Raw genomic sequence first — 16,472 nt, 5'->3', positions numbered from 1 at the left:
CACTGTGTGTCTAAAAGCCTAGAACAACTGGAGATTAACGTTAACCATCAACTTATGTTTAGAATGTGTTGTGCCCTTTCAGTCTTTCTCTGTTTTGAATTCAAGATGAATTTCAACATCTTGTTATTTGTCAGTAATTTACATTTTTCATGGTGGGTGATTCTGAAACTATCAAGTAAAGGATCTGAATTCTAAGTTCAGTCACTTGTGTTGTGAGCAGTCTACTGAATATTCTACTTTAACAGGTGATTATGTCATTAAAATTATTTTTATTGTTATCAAAAAACAGCAGTTGGGGTGCCTGGTTGGCTCAGTCAGTTAAGCGTGCACCTCTTGCTTTTGGCTCAGGTCATGGTCTCATGGTTTGTCATGAGATTGAGCCCCACATCAGGCTCCCTGGTGAATGTTGAGCCTGCTTGAGATTCTCTCTGTCTCCCTCTTTGCTCCTCCCCCACTCATGTTTGTGCTTACACTCTCTCCCTCTCTCTCTCTCTCTCTCTCTCTCTCTCTCAAAATAAATAAATACTTAAAAAACCCAGCAATCAATTTTCCAGAAATAGATAACTTCAATGATTTCTTTCTAGTTCTTCCTTCTTTAGCATATTTCCAAATAATATGCTTTTACTATTTCTTGATTTATCAATTTCAGACTTTATCAATTGACATCCATAATAATAACTGAGGAAATAGCTCTCACATATTCACTTCACCAACTTCCTTACCCTCATCTTTTCAAAAGAGTCATACTGCTCCTTATTTAGTTTTTAAGTCACTTGTATTTGTAAGCAGTGATTTCTAAATATTATTCACTTGTCAATCAAAGCGTCAATCAAATGACTTTCCTATCTCATATAACTTTTTTCTTTCTCCTTACTTTCATAATTGTTGTATTTTTCAAATATATTTTATAATTTTATGAATGCTCACTGATCTGTCAAAACAAAGTTCCAAACATCCTGTCAGTTCCATTGTTCATTAGTTCCATTTTTTTCCCTGGAGACTTCCTCCCACTTTCTTTCCTCTGCACTCCTACTTCATCTAGACTAGTTTATTTCTAGGATGGTCACATATCTCTTATTCAGACACCTCCCTTATTCATTCATCTGCATTAGATTCATGTTATGTTCTTGTCTTGGTCAATTGCATCTCTCAAGTGGCTTCCTGAAAAAGAGTGCATGGAAAATCAAATTTTGAGAGTCATTTAATGTCTGAAAAAGCGTTTATTTTTTATTCAAATTTGATTGATAGCTTGACTGAGTATAGAATTCTAAGTTGACCCTGGACCAACTATATAATGTGCAGGGCCTGGTGCAAAATGAAAATGTAGGTCTCCTTCTTCAAAAATTAAGTATTTTGGGGTACCTGGGTGGCTCAGTCGGTTAAGCGGCCGACTTCGGCTGGGGTCATGATCTCGCGGTCTGTGAGTTTGAGCCCCGCATTGGGCTCTGTGCTGACAGCTCAGAGCCTGGAGCCTGTTTCGGATTCTGTGTCTCCCTCTCTCTCTGACCCACCCCTGTTCGTGCTCTATCTCTCTCTGTCTCAAAAATAAATAAATGTTTAAAAAAATTTTTTTAAAAATTAAGTGTTTCAAGATGGTGACAGCAGAGTGCAAAACCAAGAGTGGTGTCTTTCTAAGCACAGGTCCTATGTGACTACCAGTTCATATGCCCTTGAAACTGACTCTGGTGGGACCTTTCAAAATGGAGATTCTCAATTCTGGGTAATTGACTTTTTTGTTACTAATTACCGCTAGCCTTGATGTCTAGAATTTATTTATTTTTTTAAGTGTTTATTTTTTTATTTTGAGAGAGAGAGAGAGAGAGAATGCATGAGCCAGGGAGGGGCAAAGAGAGATAGAGAGGGTGAATCCTAAGCAGGCTCCACACAATCATCATGGAGCCCCAATAGGGGCTAGATCTCATGACCACGATATCATGACCTGAGCCGAAATCAAGAGTTGGACACTTGGGGCACCTGGGTGGCTCAGTCAGTTGAGCATCTGACTGCAGCCCAGGTCATGATCTCACAGTTTGTGAGTTTGAGCCCCGTGTTGGGCTCTGTGCTGACAGCTCAGAACCTGGAACCGCTTCAGATTCTGTGTCTCCCTCTCTCTCTTCTCTCTCTGCCCCATCCCCACTCATGCTCTCTGTCTTAAAAATAAATAAAACATTAAAAAAATTTTAAAAAAAAGAGTTGGACACTTAACTGACTGAACCACCCAGGTGCCCCTTGATGTCTAGAACTTTAGTTCACTAGATATTAGATCTCCTGAACTAAATGCCTCTAATTTTCTTATTTTTATTTTTTTTATTTTCCCTCTTGCTGTCTTTTTGCCTACTTTATAGGATATTAGGCTATAGGATATTAGACTTTTTCCTCTACTCCTTCTGTTGACATTTTTACATAAATCATTGGATTCATTTCCAAGAGCCCCTTCAATACCATTCATTACATTTTTAAAAAGTAGTGTTATGTTCTTGTTTCATAGATGAAAGCTCTTATTTTTCTCAAAGAAATCTCTTATTTTCTCATTTTTTTCAATGTTTTTGTTTAGTGTCTGTATTATTTCTGGTTTCCCCAAGTTTTTTTATTTTATTTATATTTGTCCATGTCTTTCATGTTGGAGGTTTTCCTTTCACGCTTGCTCACTGTTGACAGGCCATTAATATTAAAGAGTGTGGCTCTGAGAAGTGATTAGAACCTCTCTCTCTCTGCTTAGGTGGTGCCTTGTCACCTGCTGAGCTTCACTGAAGGGTGAGCATGCTGTGAACTGTTTGTTTCCAAAATTTTCTTTCTCTGGGGCTTTTCAGTCTTTCCCACAACGAATCTCTCAGTCTTCATTCTGTAAATAGGTAGTAGAAAGAAACCTGGGGTATCGTTCAACATACTGACTTTCATTTAATCTGTCTATTTTCAATCTGGCAGTCTTGTCTCATTTCCATGTTTGTTGTAAGTATAGGTAAGGATAGTTTCCTGCTAGTTGGGGTGGAAAAATAAATCTGAAAGCTCTAACCAATCTCCTGTTTTGAGTCTGAAGCCAGATCCCTGCATTATAAGATCTTTGGTGTCCCTATCCCCCAAGCTGTTTCAAGGTTCTATGAGGAATAATTGTCTTGCTTCTCTGTGTCATCACCTTTTGAAAGTACCTTGGTTTGTTTTTCTTTCTTGGTTTCTGTTAAGTCAGTCACCATATCTCACTGTTAAATTTTCCCAAAAATGTGTTGTGAACTTTTCTCTGCTCTTATCTTTTCTGTTATTTTTCCTCATAGCTCTTTTACCTTTTCAATCCCTTTATGTGATGTTAGTGGTATTTCATTGGTGAACAGTAGTAAAGGCATTTTTTTTAATCCATCAGGCTTAAATATAAACCACAAATCCTTTCTGCCTACTTTTTTTTAATTTGAAAAATTATACCACATGCTCTCTGACCCAGCTAGCATCAATCATTCCCCATAGCACCCCTTTTAAGCATCAGGCTGTTCCAGTGTGAAAGTGGCAATTTGGTCTCATCCATTCTCCTCCATTTCCTATGAAGCAGCTGACCCTCAGCATTTTGTGCAGTGTCCATGAAGAAGAGCTCAGTTGATTGCTGATCACTCTAGAAAGCTGAAGTAGCTGTCCCATCAGTATGTTGCTCCTCTCCATGAATACCAGAAAAGGGTGAATATGATTAGAGTGAGCCCTCACTAATGTTAATGCCCTGTCTCTACAGTCTTTTCAGCACTCCCAGAGGACTGTACTGAAAGTATCTGAAAGTCTGGTTTGAGAGGATAGCATTGTAGGAGGTTGATACAAGTAAGGCAAAAAGGATGACATAGTCAAAATGAGTAATTTGAGGGGTAGTTAACAAAAGAGAGTATTTATATTTGTGGGATGCATGTAGGGAACCACCAGGATAATACAGTACTTCTGGGCTAGTAACATGGGGTTCCAGGTATGTGTTATCCCTGATGAGAGACAGAAAGTTTGCAAGAGAATTCTGTGGAAAGGGAGAGTGCTGCCTGACAAGTGACTTTCTATAGGGGGTGAACATCCAGAGAGAAGAGAAGAATAATACTCTGACTTCACTCTTCTTCCTCTCTTCTACCTCCTGTGATACTTCCTATTTGTGAAACCCAAATTGTCACCTGATGTATTCTTTACAACCCCTGTTAAGGGCAAGGAGAAGTGTACATTCCAGTAGAGTGCAATTGGAGGGAAAAGTGAAAGATATTTAGCACAGAGTGGCTACCTGAGCTCTGTGCTAAATATGTGTTTCCCAAAGCATATGTGTTTTCTTAGTGGTTCTTTGGTGTGTACACCTTATTCCTAATCTTTCTTCCCTAGTTTAAATAAATACCTTAATAGTAGATGAAGGTCACTACTTTTTCTTCTTCACAACACATAGATTTAAATATATATATAATATTTTTTATTTTTATTTTTTTAATCTTTATTTTTGAGAGAGAGAGAGAGAGAGAGAGAGAGAGAGAGAGAGAGGAAGGGGCAGAGAGAGAGGGAGACACAGAATCCGAAACAGGCTCCAGGCTCTGCGCTGTCAGCATAGAGCCCGACACGGGGCTCGAACTCATGGACCATGAGATCATGACCTGAGCCGAAGTCTGATGCTTAACTGACTGAGCCACCCAGGCGCCCTAGTATTTTTAATTTTTAAATAAAATAGTTTAATACATATTTTTATTTTATATATATTATATGGTAAATAAATATATTTACTATATAAAATAATAACTATATTTTATAAATATATTTTTACATATTTATGTTTTTATAAATACAAATATATATTTAAAGCTATGATATATTTATATAGTTAAATATGTGTTTAAATATATGTGTATATAAATATATATTTAATTATTGCATATTTATTTAAACATATATCCTTTAAAGAAAATCCTGCAGTCCATACAGCCCTTAGTATTTCAGAGGGGAAACAGTAACCAGGCACAAGTGATTGGTTCCCTCTGTGGAGTCAATATGATCTTACTATTCTTTTGCCTCCAAGGAGGAAAAAATTAATCTTGAAAGCATTTCTAACTATTCTAGTGTTTGTATCGCTGTACTTAAAAGGAATTCTTCCACATAGTGGGGATTATGCATGCCCATTTCTGTAAGAAAAAGTTTACTTAAGGTAGAATGATGAATAGTTTACCTAAATTGTGATTTTTGGGAGAAGAGAGAATAATTATATATTCCTTTGTATTTAAAAAATACTCCTCACCCAAAATACTTTTCCATCATATATTCTCCACCTTAGTGGGATTAGTTTTCTCCTTTAAATGTAGAGTGTATATTTATTTTAAAGGCCGATAATATTTGTTATACAAATTTTCCCACTGTTTTTAATGACACCTATTGCTGTGGGAATTATTTATCTGATAAAATAAAGGTAACAGGAGCTTTATAATTACTCTAACATTTGACTATCTGAAAGAAAATGTCTTAAAAATACCTTAAATCTAAATCTAAGAAGGCTTGCTTTTTAGACTAAGGTTAGGATTTAATTTCCTAAACATTGATCTGCAGAATAGGTAAGACAATTTCATTGTTTAATGGCTTCTTATTATAATTTTTTATCATGTTGGGATCAGAGGCAACAGGACTTACTGAAAACTACATAGTAGCTTCTTTGTTGATAGCCTCTATTTGTGCATTTTTGTACACTCCTGTGTGTGGCCATCTTTTGGTGCTAATGTTAAAATCTGCTAGAGACACTCTTTTAGTTTTACCTTTTATGCTTCTTAGTACGGTGTTCTTAGAACCATATCTTTCTCACTTTTATATTTCAATCAGGTCACAAATGGGGATGTTGATAGGGATTTAATGATTATCAATTCTCTTTTAAATTGCTTTCATTTATTTATTAGATTCTATGGCATTAGAGATGTCCTGGGCATTTTACATCCTAGAATTAATAAAAACTTGCATAGACACAAAATATTTTTCAATATAAGAATAATCTTAGTTATGCAGGTGGTTCTTTTGCAAGATTGGGTCATGTAGCAGTATCTTAGAGGGTGACTTTAGAGTATTTGAAGTACTTGATTATGAAAACAACACCATTTTATATTGAGTATTTTTTCATTTGGAAAGTGGCAGTTCTATATTTGAATATAAAAACACAAAATCATTTTCTACAGCTCAGGATTCTTTGTTCAAAGGTAGAAATTGTTTCTACTCTACAACTACTTCTTGAACCACAAAGCCAATCGGTTATGTTCAAAGATGGTGTTTCTATTTTCATTCCTGTTTTCTTCTAAGTATTCTGATCATTACAAGGTAAGGTAAGCTAAGATCAAATCTGTTCATAATATTCAGGCTGATTTATAAGCCTTATGAATTATCAAAGATTAGTGTCATTCTCTTTAGGAAAAGATCATTAGGAGTGTAATGCTGCTTGATTTTTTTTGTGTCTCTATTAGTATACATTAGAACTTTAATATTTCAATAAGATTGGTGAAAAAGGAAGATATGTAAGAGAAGCATCTATTTTGCATACATCCTTTTTCTACCTCAAATTACTGATTACATATTTCATTTTTTAATTTATAATTTGGTAAAAATTGACATATGTATACACCTATGAAATCATGACCACAATTAGGAAAATGAACATCTCCCTTAATTTCAAAAGTTTCCTTGAGCTTCTTTGTAATATTTCCTTCCCTTTCCTCCCTGACCTCCCCCCCCCACCCCCTCCTCCTCCTCTATTCCAGGCAACCACTGATTGATTCCTGTCATTGTAAGGATCATTTGCATTTTCTAAAATTTTGTGTAAGTGGAATCATACAGTATGCACATATCTTATTTCACTAGCATAATTATTTGGCATTTAGTCATGTCAGTAGTTCATTCCTTTTATTGCTGAGTAGAATTTTGGATGGATATGCCCTAGTTTGTTTTTTCTATGTACTATTGGGTTGTTTCCATTTGGAGGCTATTACAAATAAAGCTTCTATGAATATTTGTGTACAAGTCTCTAAAAAGACATATGTTTCTTTTCCTCTCCACCAAAGAATAGAGTGGCTGATTCATATGGTAGATACATGTTTAACTTTTTAAGAAACTGTTTTCAAAATGATTGTACCTATTTATATTACCAACAATAGTGTATGGTAATTTTTGTTGCTTTACATCTTTGCTAATATTTAGTATGATCAGTTATTTTACTTTTGGCCATTCTAATAGGTGTTTGATTGCATCTTATTATTGTTTTAATTTGAATTTTTTCTAATACTTAGTAATTTTGAGCATCTTTTCATGTTTGCAGTGAATATATGTTTTTTGGTGAAGAGTCTGTTCAAATCATTTGTAAATTTTGTATTGGTTTGTTTGTCTTGTTATTATTGAGTTCTGCAAGTTCTTTTGGATGTTTTGGATACAGATCTTTTATTAGATATATGATTTGCAAATATTTTCTCCTAGTCTATGGCTTTTCTTTTAATTCTTTTAACAATGTTTTGAAGGACAGAAGTTCTTAATATTGATGAAGTTTAACTTACTACTTTTTCTATAGATAGTGCTTTATGTGTTGTGTACAGGACATCTTTGGCTGACTCAAGATGACAGAATTTTCTCCTATGGTTTCTTCTAGGCTCCCAGTTTTAGCATATACATTTAGATCTATGGTACATGTATGGATCAAAGTTCCTTTTACACATAAGTATTTCTATTTATCCAGCCCCATTTATTATGTAGGCTGTCTTTTTTACGCTAAATTAGCTTTGTATCTTTTCTCCAAAATCAATTCTCTATATTTGTGGCTGTCTTTCTAGGTTATATTCTGTTCCATTGATCTACAGACTTTTCTTGGTGCTAATAATGTACCAGATTATGCTATTTTTACTGTACTGATTACTGTAGCTTTAAAATAAGTCTTGAAAGGGTGCTTGGTGGCTCAGTCAATTAAGCAGCCAACTTCAACTCAGGTCATGATCTCATGTTTACGGGTTTGAGCCCCATGTCAGGTCCTGGGTTGACAGCTCAGAGCCTGGAGCCTGCTTCCGATTCTGTGTCTCCCTCTCTCTGCCCCTCCTCCACTCATGCTCTTTCTCTGTCTCTCAAAAATAAACAAAACATTTTTAAAATTTTAAAATAAGTCTTAAAGTCTTACAAGTATTGAAATTGTGTAAGTCCTCCAACTTGTTCTTTTTGTTACATTTGTTTTGACTATTCTAGGTTCTTTGCATTTCTGTATGAATTTTAGAATTAGCATGTCAATATATATAACAACAACAAAAACCTGCTAGGACATTTATTGGGATTGCATTGACTCTGTAGTTACATTTGAGGAAAATTATGCGTTAACAATATTCAGTGTTTCAATCCATGAACACATGCATTTCATTGATTTAGGTCTACTTTTATTCCTTTCAGTAATGTTTTATAGTTTTCAGTGTATAGGGCTTCCATACAGTTTGTCAGACTTATGTCAAAGAATTTCATATTTTTTGGTACTATTTTAAATGATACTGCTTTTCATTTTAATGTCAGATTATCCCATGACTACATATAGAAAGGATATTGACTTTTTCTTTTTTTTATATTGCAAGCTTGTTAAAATAATTTAATACTTTTAGTAACTTTTGGCATATTATATCAGATTTTCTACTTAGAGAATCATGTTGCCTGTGAACAAAAATAGTTTCATTGCTTTCTTTCCAATCTGGATGCCTTTTACTCTCGCCTTATTGCATTGGCTAAAACATCAGTACAGTGATGAATAGCTGGGGTGAGACTATACCCTTCGTTATTCGTGATGTTTGGCAGAAGCATTCAGTCACTTAACCTTACTTATGACATTAGTTGTAGATTTTTGTAACCTTTATCAAGTGAGGAAGCTCTTCTCTATTCCTGTTTATTTAGTCTATTCCTTTCTTATTTAGTCTCTTAATATAGTGAGTTACATTGATTAATTTTTTAATCTTATGATGTACTATTCTTTTAGATATTGGTGGATTTGATTTCTCAAAGTATTTTTTTTAACATTTTATTTATTTTTGAGACAGAGAGAGACAGAGCATGAACAGGGGAGGGGCAGAGAGAGAGGGAGACACAGAATCGGAAGCAGGCTCCAGGCTCTGAGCCATCAGTCCAGAGCCTGACGCGGGGCTCGAACTCACAGACTGCGAGATCGTGACCTGAGGCGAAGTCGGACGCTCAACCGACTGAGCCACCCAGGCGCCCCTGATTTCTCAAAGTATTAAGGATTGTTTACATTTATGTTCATGAGGCATATTTATTGATAGGTTGTTCCTCCTCCTCCCCTTCCTCCTCTTCCTTCTTCTGCTAATGTTTTCATCTGGTTTTGTTATAAGGGCAATTTTGACTTCTCAGAATGACATAAGATTAGGATTAGGATATAGGATTTTTCTGGAAAAATTTGAAGACAACAGGTATTATTTTTCCTTAATATTTTTTCATATTTCACCAATGAAGTCATATGGGCCTGAAGTTTCTTTATGTTAACAGTTTAAACTGCAAATTCAGTTTACTCATTTCTTTTTGAGATTTGATAGTTTGTGTCTTTTAAGGAAATTGTTCATTCTATTTGAATTATTGAATTTATTGGCATAATGTTTTTTACATAATTGTGTTTTAATAATGATGGTTTTAACATCCTTGCCTTCTAATACTATCATCTTTGTCATATTTGGGCCAAGTTTGACTGGTTAATTTTTATCCTCATTATGGATCAATTATCCTGCTTCCTTGTAGTCCTTATCATTTTTTTATTGGATTGGAAACCAATTGGAAAAACATCATATACACAAAATTGAAATTATAAGGAAGCCAGAGAAATTTCAGTTTTTTTAGTGAGGAATAAATGAAGTGTGGTTTAGTTTCTAAGCTGGAAGAGAACACAATGGATGGTAATCTTCAAAGGACTTATGATATAGGTAGCACCCAAGATACTCCTATTTACTAAGCATGATTTAGGCAGTAAAAGATGAGATATGGAGAAAGGTATTTCTGTAAGAAAGGAGAGCTTCAATCTAGGATGATGTGAGAATGTTTGAGGACCAATGACTAAATCAATTTTCTTAGGGTTGTGTAAAATCAGGGTTGTATAAAAGAAGTAATGGGGAATGTATGCATTTCAACATTTGACCATATTATGTGCATATGTCATGCTACCCCCAGAGATTATAAATACCTTGAAGACAGATACTGTGGTGTACACACAAGTGCCCATGTCTTATACATGTGTGTGTGCGTTCTTATATATGCATTCTATATATTCTTATATGTATTAATATATACGTATATAAATACATAAAATAATTTATATGTATAAATGTATATATTTACAGAGCCACAGGCATGGTAATAAATGCTTAGTATCTATTTAACTGACTGGGGTTTTCAACACCTTTTCGGCAATATCATTGACCTATAAATAGCTGGTCTATATTTGATAGAACAGCTGTTAACTCATTTTGCTACCCAGCAAAGTAGTCAGTGGAGTCTCCAACCACAGATTAGTGGGCCAGAAACTGCACAGATTAGAACATCTAACAAGTCTACTTAACCTAAACTTTGGGAACCAGAAGAACATACCTAGACCTTAAGAACAGCATTAAGAACACTGTTTTTCACCATGCTTCTTTACTCTGATGAAAGAAACCAAATCATTATTAAAAAGATGTTTTACTAAATTAAGAGAACCTGTTCATTTTACACATGACTGATTCCTGTTTTGGTTCTGAGATTGACCCATAGGATGACTCAGTAATTAGGTAAATATAGTTATTTTTTTCTAAAAATACAAAACTTGGGGGTACCTAGGTGGCTCAGTCAGTTAAGTGTCCGACTCTGGATTTTGGCTCACGTCATAATCTCATGGTTCATGAGACTGAGCCCTGCATTGGGCTCTGTGCTGACAGCGCAGAGCCTGCTTGTGATTCTCTCTCCCTGTCACTCTGCCCCTCCCTTGCTTTTGTGTACACGCTTTTTCTCTCTCAAAATAAACTTAAAAAATTAAAAATTTGTATAGATATATGTGGTAAAGCATTAATATTTTAGAACCTACCAGTTTCGAAATTATGATCATTTGAAAATGAATAATAAAGACATTTGACCTTTTTATCTATAAAGAGAATGAGATAATAGCCTAAATAAGATGGTTGGGGATTATTCTATGCATATAAATTATTCCATTAACCTGCTGTTCTGTTTATAAATAGTCTTTTTACAATGCAATAGTTTTGCTTTTTATGTAAATAGAACTTTGCACTCACTAAAGAAAATTAGGTGCATACAGGCAGGGGAAATAAAAGAGGAAGAAGTCCTAGTAACCCCCAAATATATATTTCCTTTTGGTCTTTTGGATCAACATAGTGAGTTTAGGAGTGTGTGGGTGGGGTGTGTGTGTGTTTGTGGATGTGACTATGCTTTTATACTTATAAACTTATCTAACTAGATTTTCTAGGTGGTAAAACCTTCTTGGAGTATTTTTTCAGAGCAATTTCTTGTGTCAGAGTATAGATTTATACCCCTATTAAAATATCAAAATGCATAACTTTGTTTTTAAACCACATCAAGATGTCTCTGTGAAAGAGCATGTTCCCTGTCAGAGGTTTCATCAGGTCTGATCTGCTGATGGGATGATACCCCTGAGGACAACTGCAGGCTGTCATGATTGCAGAAGTGCACCTGTCTGTGGGCACTTTCCCTGGGGCATCCCCTCTCATTTTCTATGATGTTTCGCCATTTTTGAATTCTGAGTCATTTCTTATTCATTTGACTTATTGGTTAGGATTGGGCTCAGCTGCACATAAAAGTCTCAAAATAATAGTAGCTTAAACACAACGTTTCTTTTTTGTTTTCTCATACAAAATAACTTCAGAGGTGGGTGACTTCGTTAGGGTGGATTCCCAGCCTGAGACTCAGGCCACTTCCATCTTCCTTGTCTGCCATTCTCTCGGGTAATTTCCGATTGCCAGATTGCCTCAAGACTCTAAATGGCTACTGGATCTTCAGACACTTCCACTGCATTTGGGCAGCAAGGAACCAGAAAGGATAAAAGAGAACCCCTTCCACCTGAGTTAGCCTTCTTCAAAATAATTGTTCCAAAAGTCTTACTCAACAACCTCCTCTTACTCTCCTTGGCCAGAAAGCTGTAAAATGACTATACCTAGCTTTAAGAGAGCTTGAAAAAATGTAGATTTTTTTAGTAGAGAGGATTGCTAACTCAAATAAAAATAGAGTTTATTTATTTATTCAGAAGAAAAGAAGCAATTATCTGAAGTACTTACTGCTTTTAAAATTAAGTCATACAACCATGAAATACAACCAAGCCGTACCAGGTACTTTTCACAAGAAGGATACATGAGGGATATATTTTTAAGTCACTGCAGACCTGTGAATTCTTTTCTTTTGCTTTCACACATAAAAGGCAATTTCACTAAATATAATGTACGTAGGTCATACACATTACAAAAATCTCTATGTGTTACTCCATTATCATCATATTCAGATAGGCTTAGTTTTCATAAGTAACCTGCTTTAGTTGTTATCTTTGATTTGTTTTGTTTTGCTGACTATATGAATGAGACATATTTAATTTATTAATACATAGATTTTATTTTGCAATGTGGTTATCTGCTAATATTTTATCATATAAAAGCATATGATACAAAAGAGAATTATTTGTAGATTCCTGAATAAGAAGTTTTAGTCTAGGTGTGCCTTTTTCCTATAGAGAAATAATTTGTCAAAACCCTTACTGAAAATTTTAACTTGTCTTTACACCCTTAGCCTTGATATTGGAAATCATCCAAAGTAAGTTTTCAGAAAATCTGCTACACTATCTTTAAGACAATGCCTAAAAGTAGATGTACTCCATTCTCTCTGAAATACTTTTGCTCAGGAATGGAATTAAATTGTCTGCCAACTTGGGAAAATGGATAAATTGTCTTCACATTTTTTATCTATACAATGTAGAGAATAAGGAATTTGTTTTCCTCTTCTGCCTAGGATAGGGTAATATCTTCAGAAACACTTGGTTTATAATTAAAGCACAAAAATTTCTAAAAATGTTAGAAACTTATAGTAGCAATTTGTATTGTCTCACTTCATGAAATATCTATTGCTGCATAAAAAATAATCCCCAAATTTAGTGGCTTCAAACAATACCATTAATGATCTAACAGTTTCTGTGAGTCAGGATTCCAGACATGGCTTAGTTGATCCAGGCTTTAAAATTCCTCAGAGAGTTGGGACACATCATTGTACGGACAAAAGCGAGAGAAAATATTGTACAGATTTGCCTCAGGTGAAAAATCATTTCAGTAAAAATAATAAGCATTCATACATAGATTTTTTTCTCATCATAATCGTATTTTCTCAGATCTTTGGTCTTTCATTTTTGTTATTGCTATATACCGTGAATAATTGCCACAGTAGTGGTAAAAAAAAAAGTACCCTTAAATAATTTTTTAGTTCCAGCTCTAAAGAAGCAGAGCAGCCATAGAATAAATTCTAATATTGGGAACATACTTTTATGGAAATATCTATATTGTTTTCAATTTTCAGAAAGACTGTCCTTGAAATATAGTACCTAAAATAACAATGTACACCCCTAATATTATTGACAGGTGAATATAACTTTTAAGAGTTGTCTAAGTGAGAAAAACTGACCTTAATTATATCAAAAAACTCCTCAAAATATTTCTATTTGATGACCTACAAAGATATGTTAATAATTTAAATTGATTTGTGTATTTAATATTAAACTGTTTTCCATATGATTATAATAAATCTCCTCTTATTTCTCTCTTTTTTGACTACTTTTTTTAAAACAGACTAAGATGCTTAGTGAAGCAGCTGGAAAAAGGTGATGTTAACGTCGTAGACTTAAAGAAAAACATTGAATATGCAGCATCTGTGTTGGAAGCTGTTTATATTGATGAAACAAGGTAAGTTTTAGCCTCCTTTCCCTTTTATCTTCTTTGTCTCTCTCCCTTTTTTCCTCTTTCTTGGCCTTCATTTATCTCAAACATGAATTTAACATATCTTAGTCATGAAACCAAAATCAAAATCGTATTAAAATTTAAAGAGATTTTTTTCTTAGAGCTACTTAACTGGACTATGATTCTTTCTAAAAAACATACACATTTTAATCCAAATAGTTGAATATCAAAAAATAGTCAAACAATTAAGTCATAAAATGAACACATTAGAGTCTCTTCTCCTCCTACATTCATTGCCCTTAGGCACAGATTTGTAAACATCAGAGACAGATGTAAGCGTGTACTGATTTTTACTGATGTAAGGATTTTCCTATTATTTCCAGATTTAAGAGTTCCTTCTGAGAAAATGGGTGTCACATGCCCATGCATTCTCATAAGATATACCTATTAGACACTCTTCAGGGCTTGTTAAGAAACAGTCCCAAATGTGTATTTGATCACCACCTAAACCTTATCACCTAGCCTCCTGCTTAGCAGAGTGGTAAGGAGATTAAGAAATGGGGATTTATTTGAAGAAGGTTGTTAGCCTAGTTCTGTGGCTCTTGACTAGGCAATTTGCCTCCCTGGGGTCATTTGGCAATGTTTGTAGACATTTTTGGTTTGGTTGATGGGAGTGTGCTACTATTTGGTGATGGGTAGAGGCTAGAGATGCTGCTACAGGAAAATCCCCCACAACAAAGAATTATACAGCCCCTATGTGTTCAATAGTATGGAGGTTAAAAAACCCTGGCCTTAAGAGAGAACTGTGCATTTCCCCTTTTTTCTCTAAGGGAATACTTACCTCAGAACCTCAAGAGAGGGTCCTGAGGATCCTACTGCTAATAGAAGACTTAGTGGAGTATGATATGACAGTTTGTAAGAGATTTGTGCACTATCTCTTGCAGTTTAGAAGGTACTGAGACCGGTTCCTGATTCTCATCTCAACAGAGTCAAAGGTGGCAGGCTAATTCAGACTACCTTGAATTCACAGGTAAAAGGGACACTGTGGAGGGAGAGAATAAACTCCTTCCAGAGCTTAGCATAGAAAAGGCACTAAGTTTTTCAAAGTCATGAAGCAGATGCAGTATAGGTCTTTTGAAGGGATTGACCAGTATTGAAAGGCAACTGCCTTCAGAAGGTGAAAAAGAGGCTGTATGTGGTGATTGTTGAATGAATGAGGGAGATAAAAGATTCAACCCAGATATCAGAGAACACATAATGGTCAAGGTAACCTCTTGGTATAGCAAGTTCTCTGAAGGATACACAAAAGCTCCCAGAAGAAAAAAATAACCAGTATTTGGTCATTTGTCACATAGATGACAACAAACACATCAGTCGTGTAATGCCTTTTGACTCCTATAATTTTCTGCCACTCCTATCACACTGTTGAATGGTAAGAAACAGCAGAGTGAGTGGTGCTGGTGATGGAACATGGAGAGTGAACATCCATCATGCCCCTTCCCTTCTGCAGGTGTCCATGTGTGAGTCACGCCTGAGCATGGGGGAGGGGAGAACTGTTAAGCCAGATGTAAAATTGAAGTTTTTTTTTTTAATTTTTTAAACGTTTTATTTATTTTTGAGACAGGGAGAGACAGAGCATGAAGAGGGGAGGGTCAGAGAGAGGGAGACACAGAATTTGAAACAGGTTCCAGGCTCTGAGCTGTCAGCACAGAGCCCGATGCAGGACTCAAACTCACGGACCGCGAGATCATGACCTGAGTGGAATTCGGCCGCTTAACCGACTGAGCCACCCAGGAGCCCCTAAAATTGAAGTTTTATATGTCTATGAGTAGTGGATGAAACACACACACACACACCACTGTTGTTTCACAGGTAATAATTCACATGATTAAAAAATCAAAATAAGGTAAAAGGTGCCTCATGAACACCTTGCCTCCACCCTTATCCCACCCCAATCTACTTATATTTCCAATTCATAAATTTATGTATATTTCCAATGATCTATTACAAATTTTTATTTCATATTTTTCTGTTTTGCTTTTATGGAAAGTAGCACACTATATACACAATGTTTACTTCGTTTTTTTCCCCTTAAATAAGGAAACTTGGAGATCTTCCTATATCATGATATATCATTTATGTCACTGACCTTTTTAATATCAGATGAGAATTTTCACTAATAATGGACAGAAAAGAACATGGTGCGGGTTATGTTGCACAGGTGATTTTTTTTCTGTTAACAGAACTTTTCAGTTAAAACATGACTTAGATTCATAAATTAGGGGGAAAATCATAGGCACACTTTAGGATCATAAACTATTTGCAGAATTATTTTCTTCATTAACTTTCACTGAGTGCATATATAACGTATATGGTTCTTCTAAGTGAACAGAGATTCAAAGTTTGTATATTTTTAAAAATCTGATGTTCCTGTAATTTCCTTACTCCTTCATTTTCATGTGTGCTTTTTATTATTCACAAATTGAGTGGCCATTATGTTTAAGATTTCTTCAACCAGTCCTTGACATTTTATTTTTTATATTTATTTATAAAACT

At 35.0% G+C, this 16,472-nt stretch overlaps 1 protein-coding gene across 6 annotated transcripts in view; it reads left to right on the top strand.

The window, feature by feature from the left end:
• PDE1A (phosphodiesterase 1A) overlaps positions 1-16,472 on the top strand; it is a 329,787-nt gene that overhangs the window by 217,834 nt on the left and 95,481 nt on the right. For all 6 annotated transcript variants that reach the window (XM_043577217.1, XM_043577218.1, XM_043577216.1 and 3 more), the window contains one exon: positions 13,809-13,922. In XM_043577217.1, coding sequence (XP_043433152.1) covers positions 13,809-13,922 — 114 coding nt within the window. The remainder of the gene's footprint in view (positions 1-13,808; positions 13,923-16,472) is intronic.

The sequence above is a fragment of the Prionailurus bengalensis genome, chromosome C1, assembly GCF_016509475.1.
Source record: "Prionailurus bengalensis isolate Pbe53 chromosome C1, Fcat_Pben_1.1_paternal_pri, whole genome shotgun sequence".
NCBI lineage: Eukaryota > Metazoa > Chordata > Mammalia > Carnivora > Felidae > Prionailurus > Prionailurus bengalensis.
This window is presented reverse-complemented; position numbering and strand designations above follow the sequence as displayed.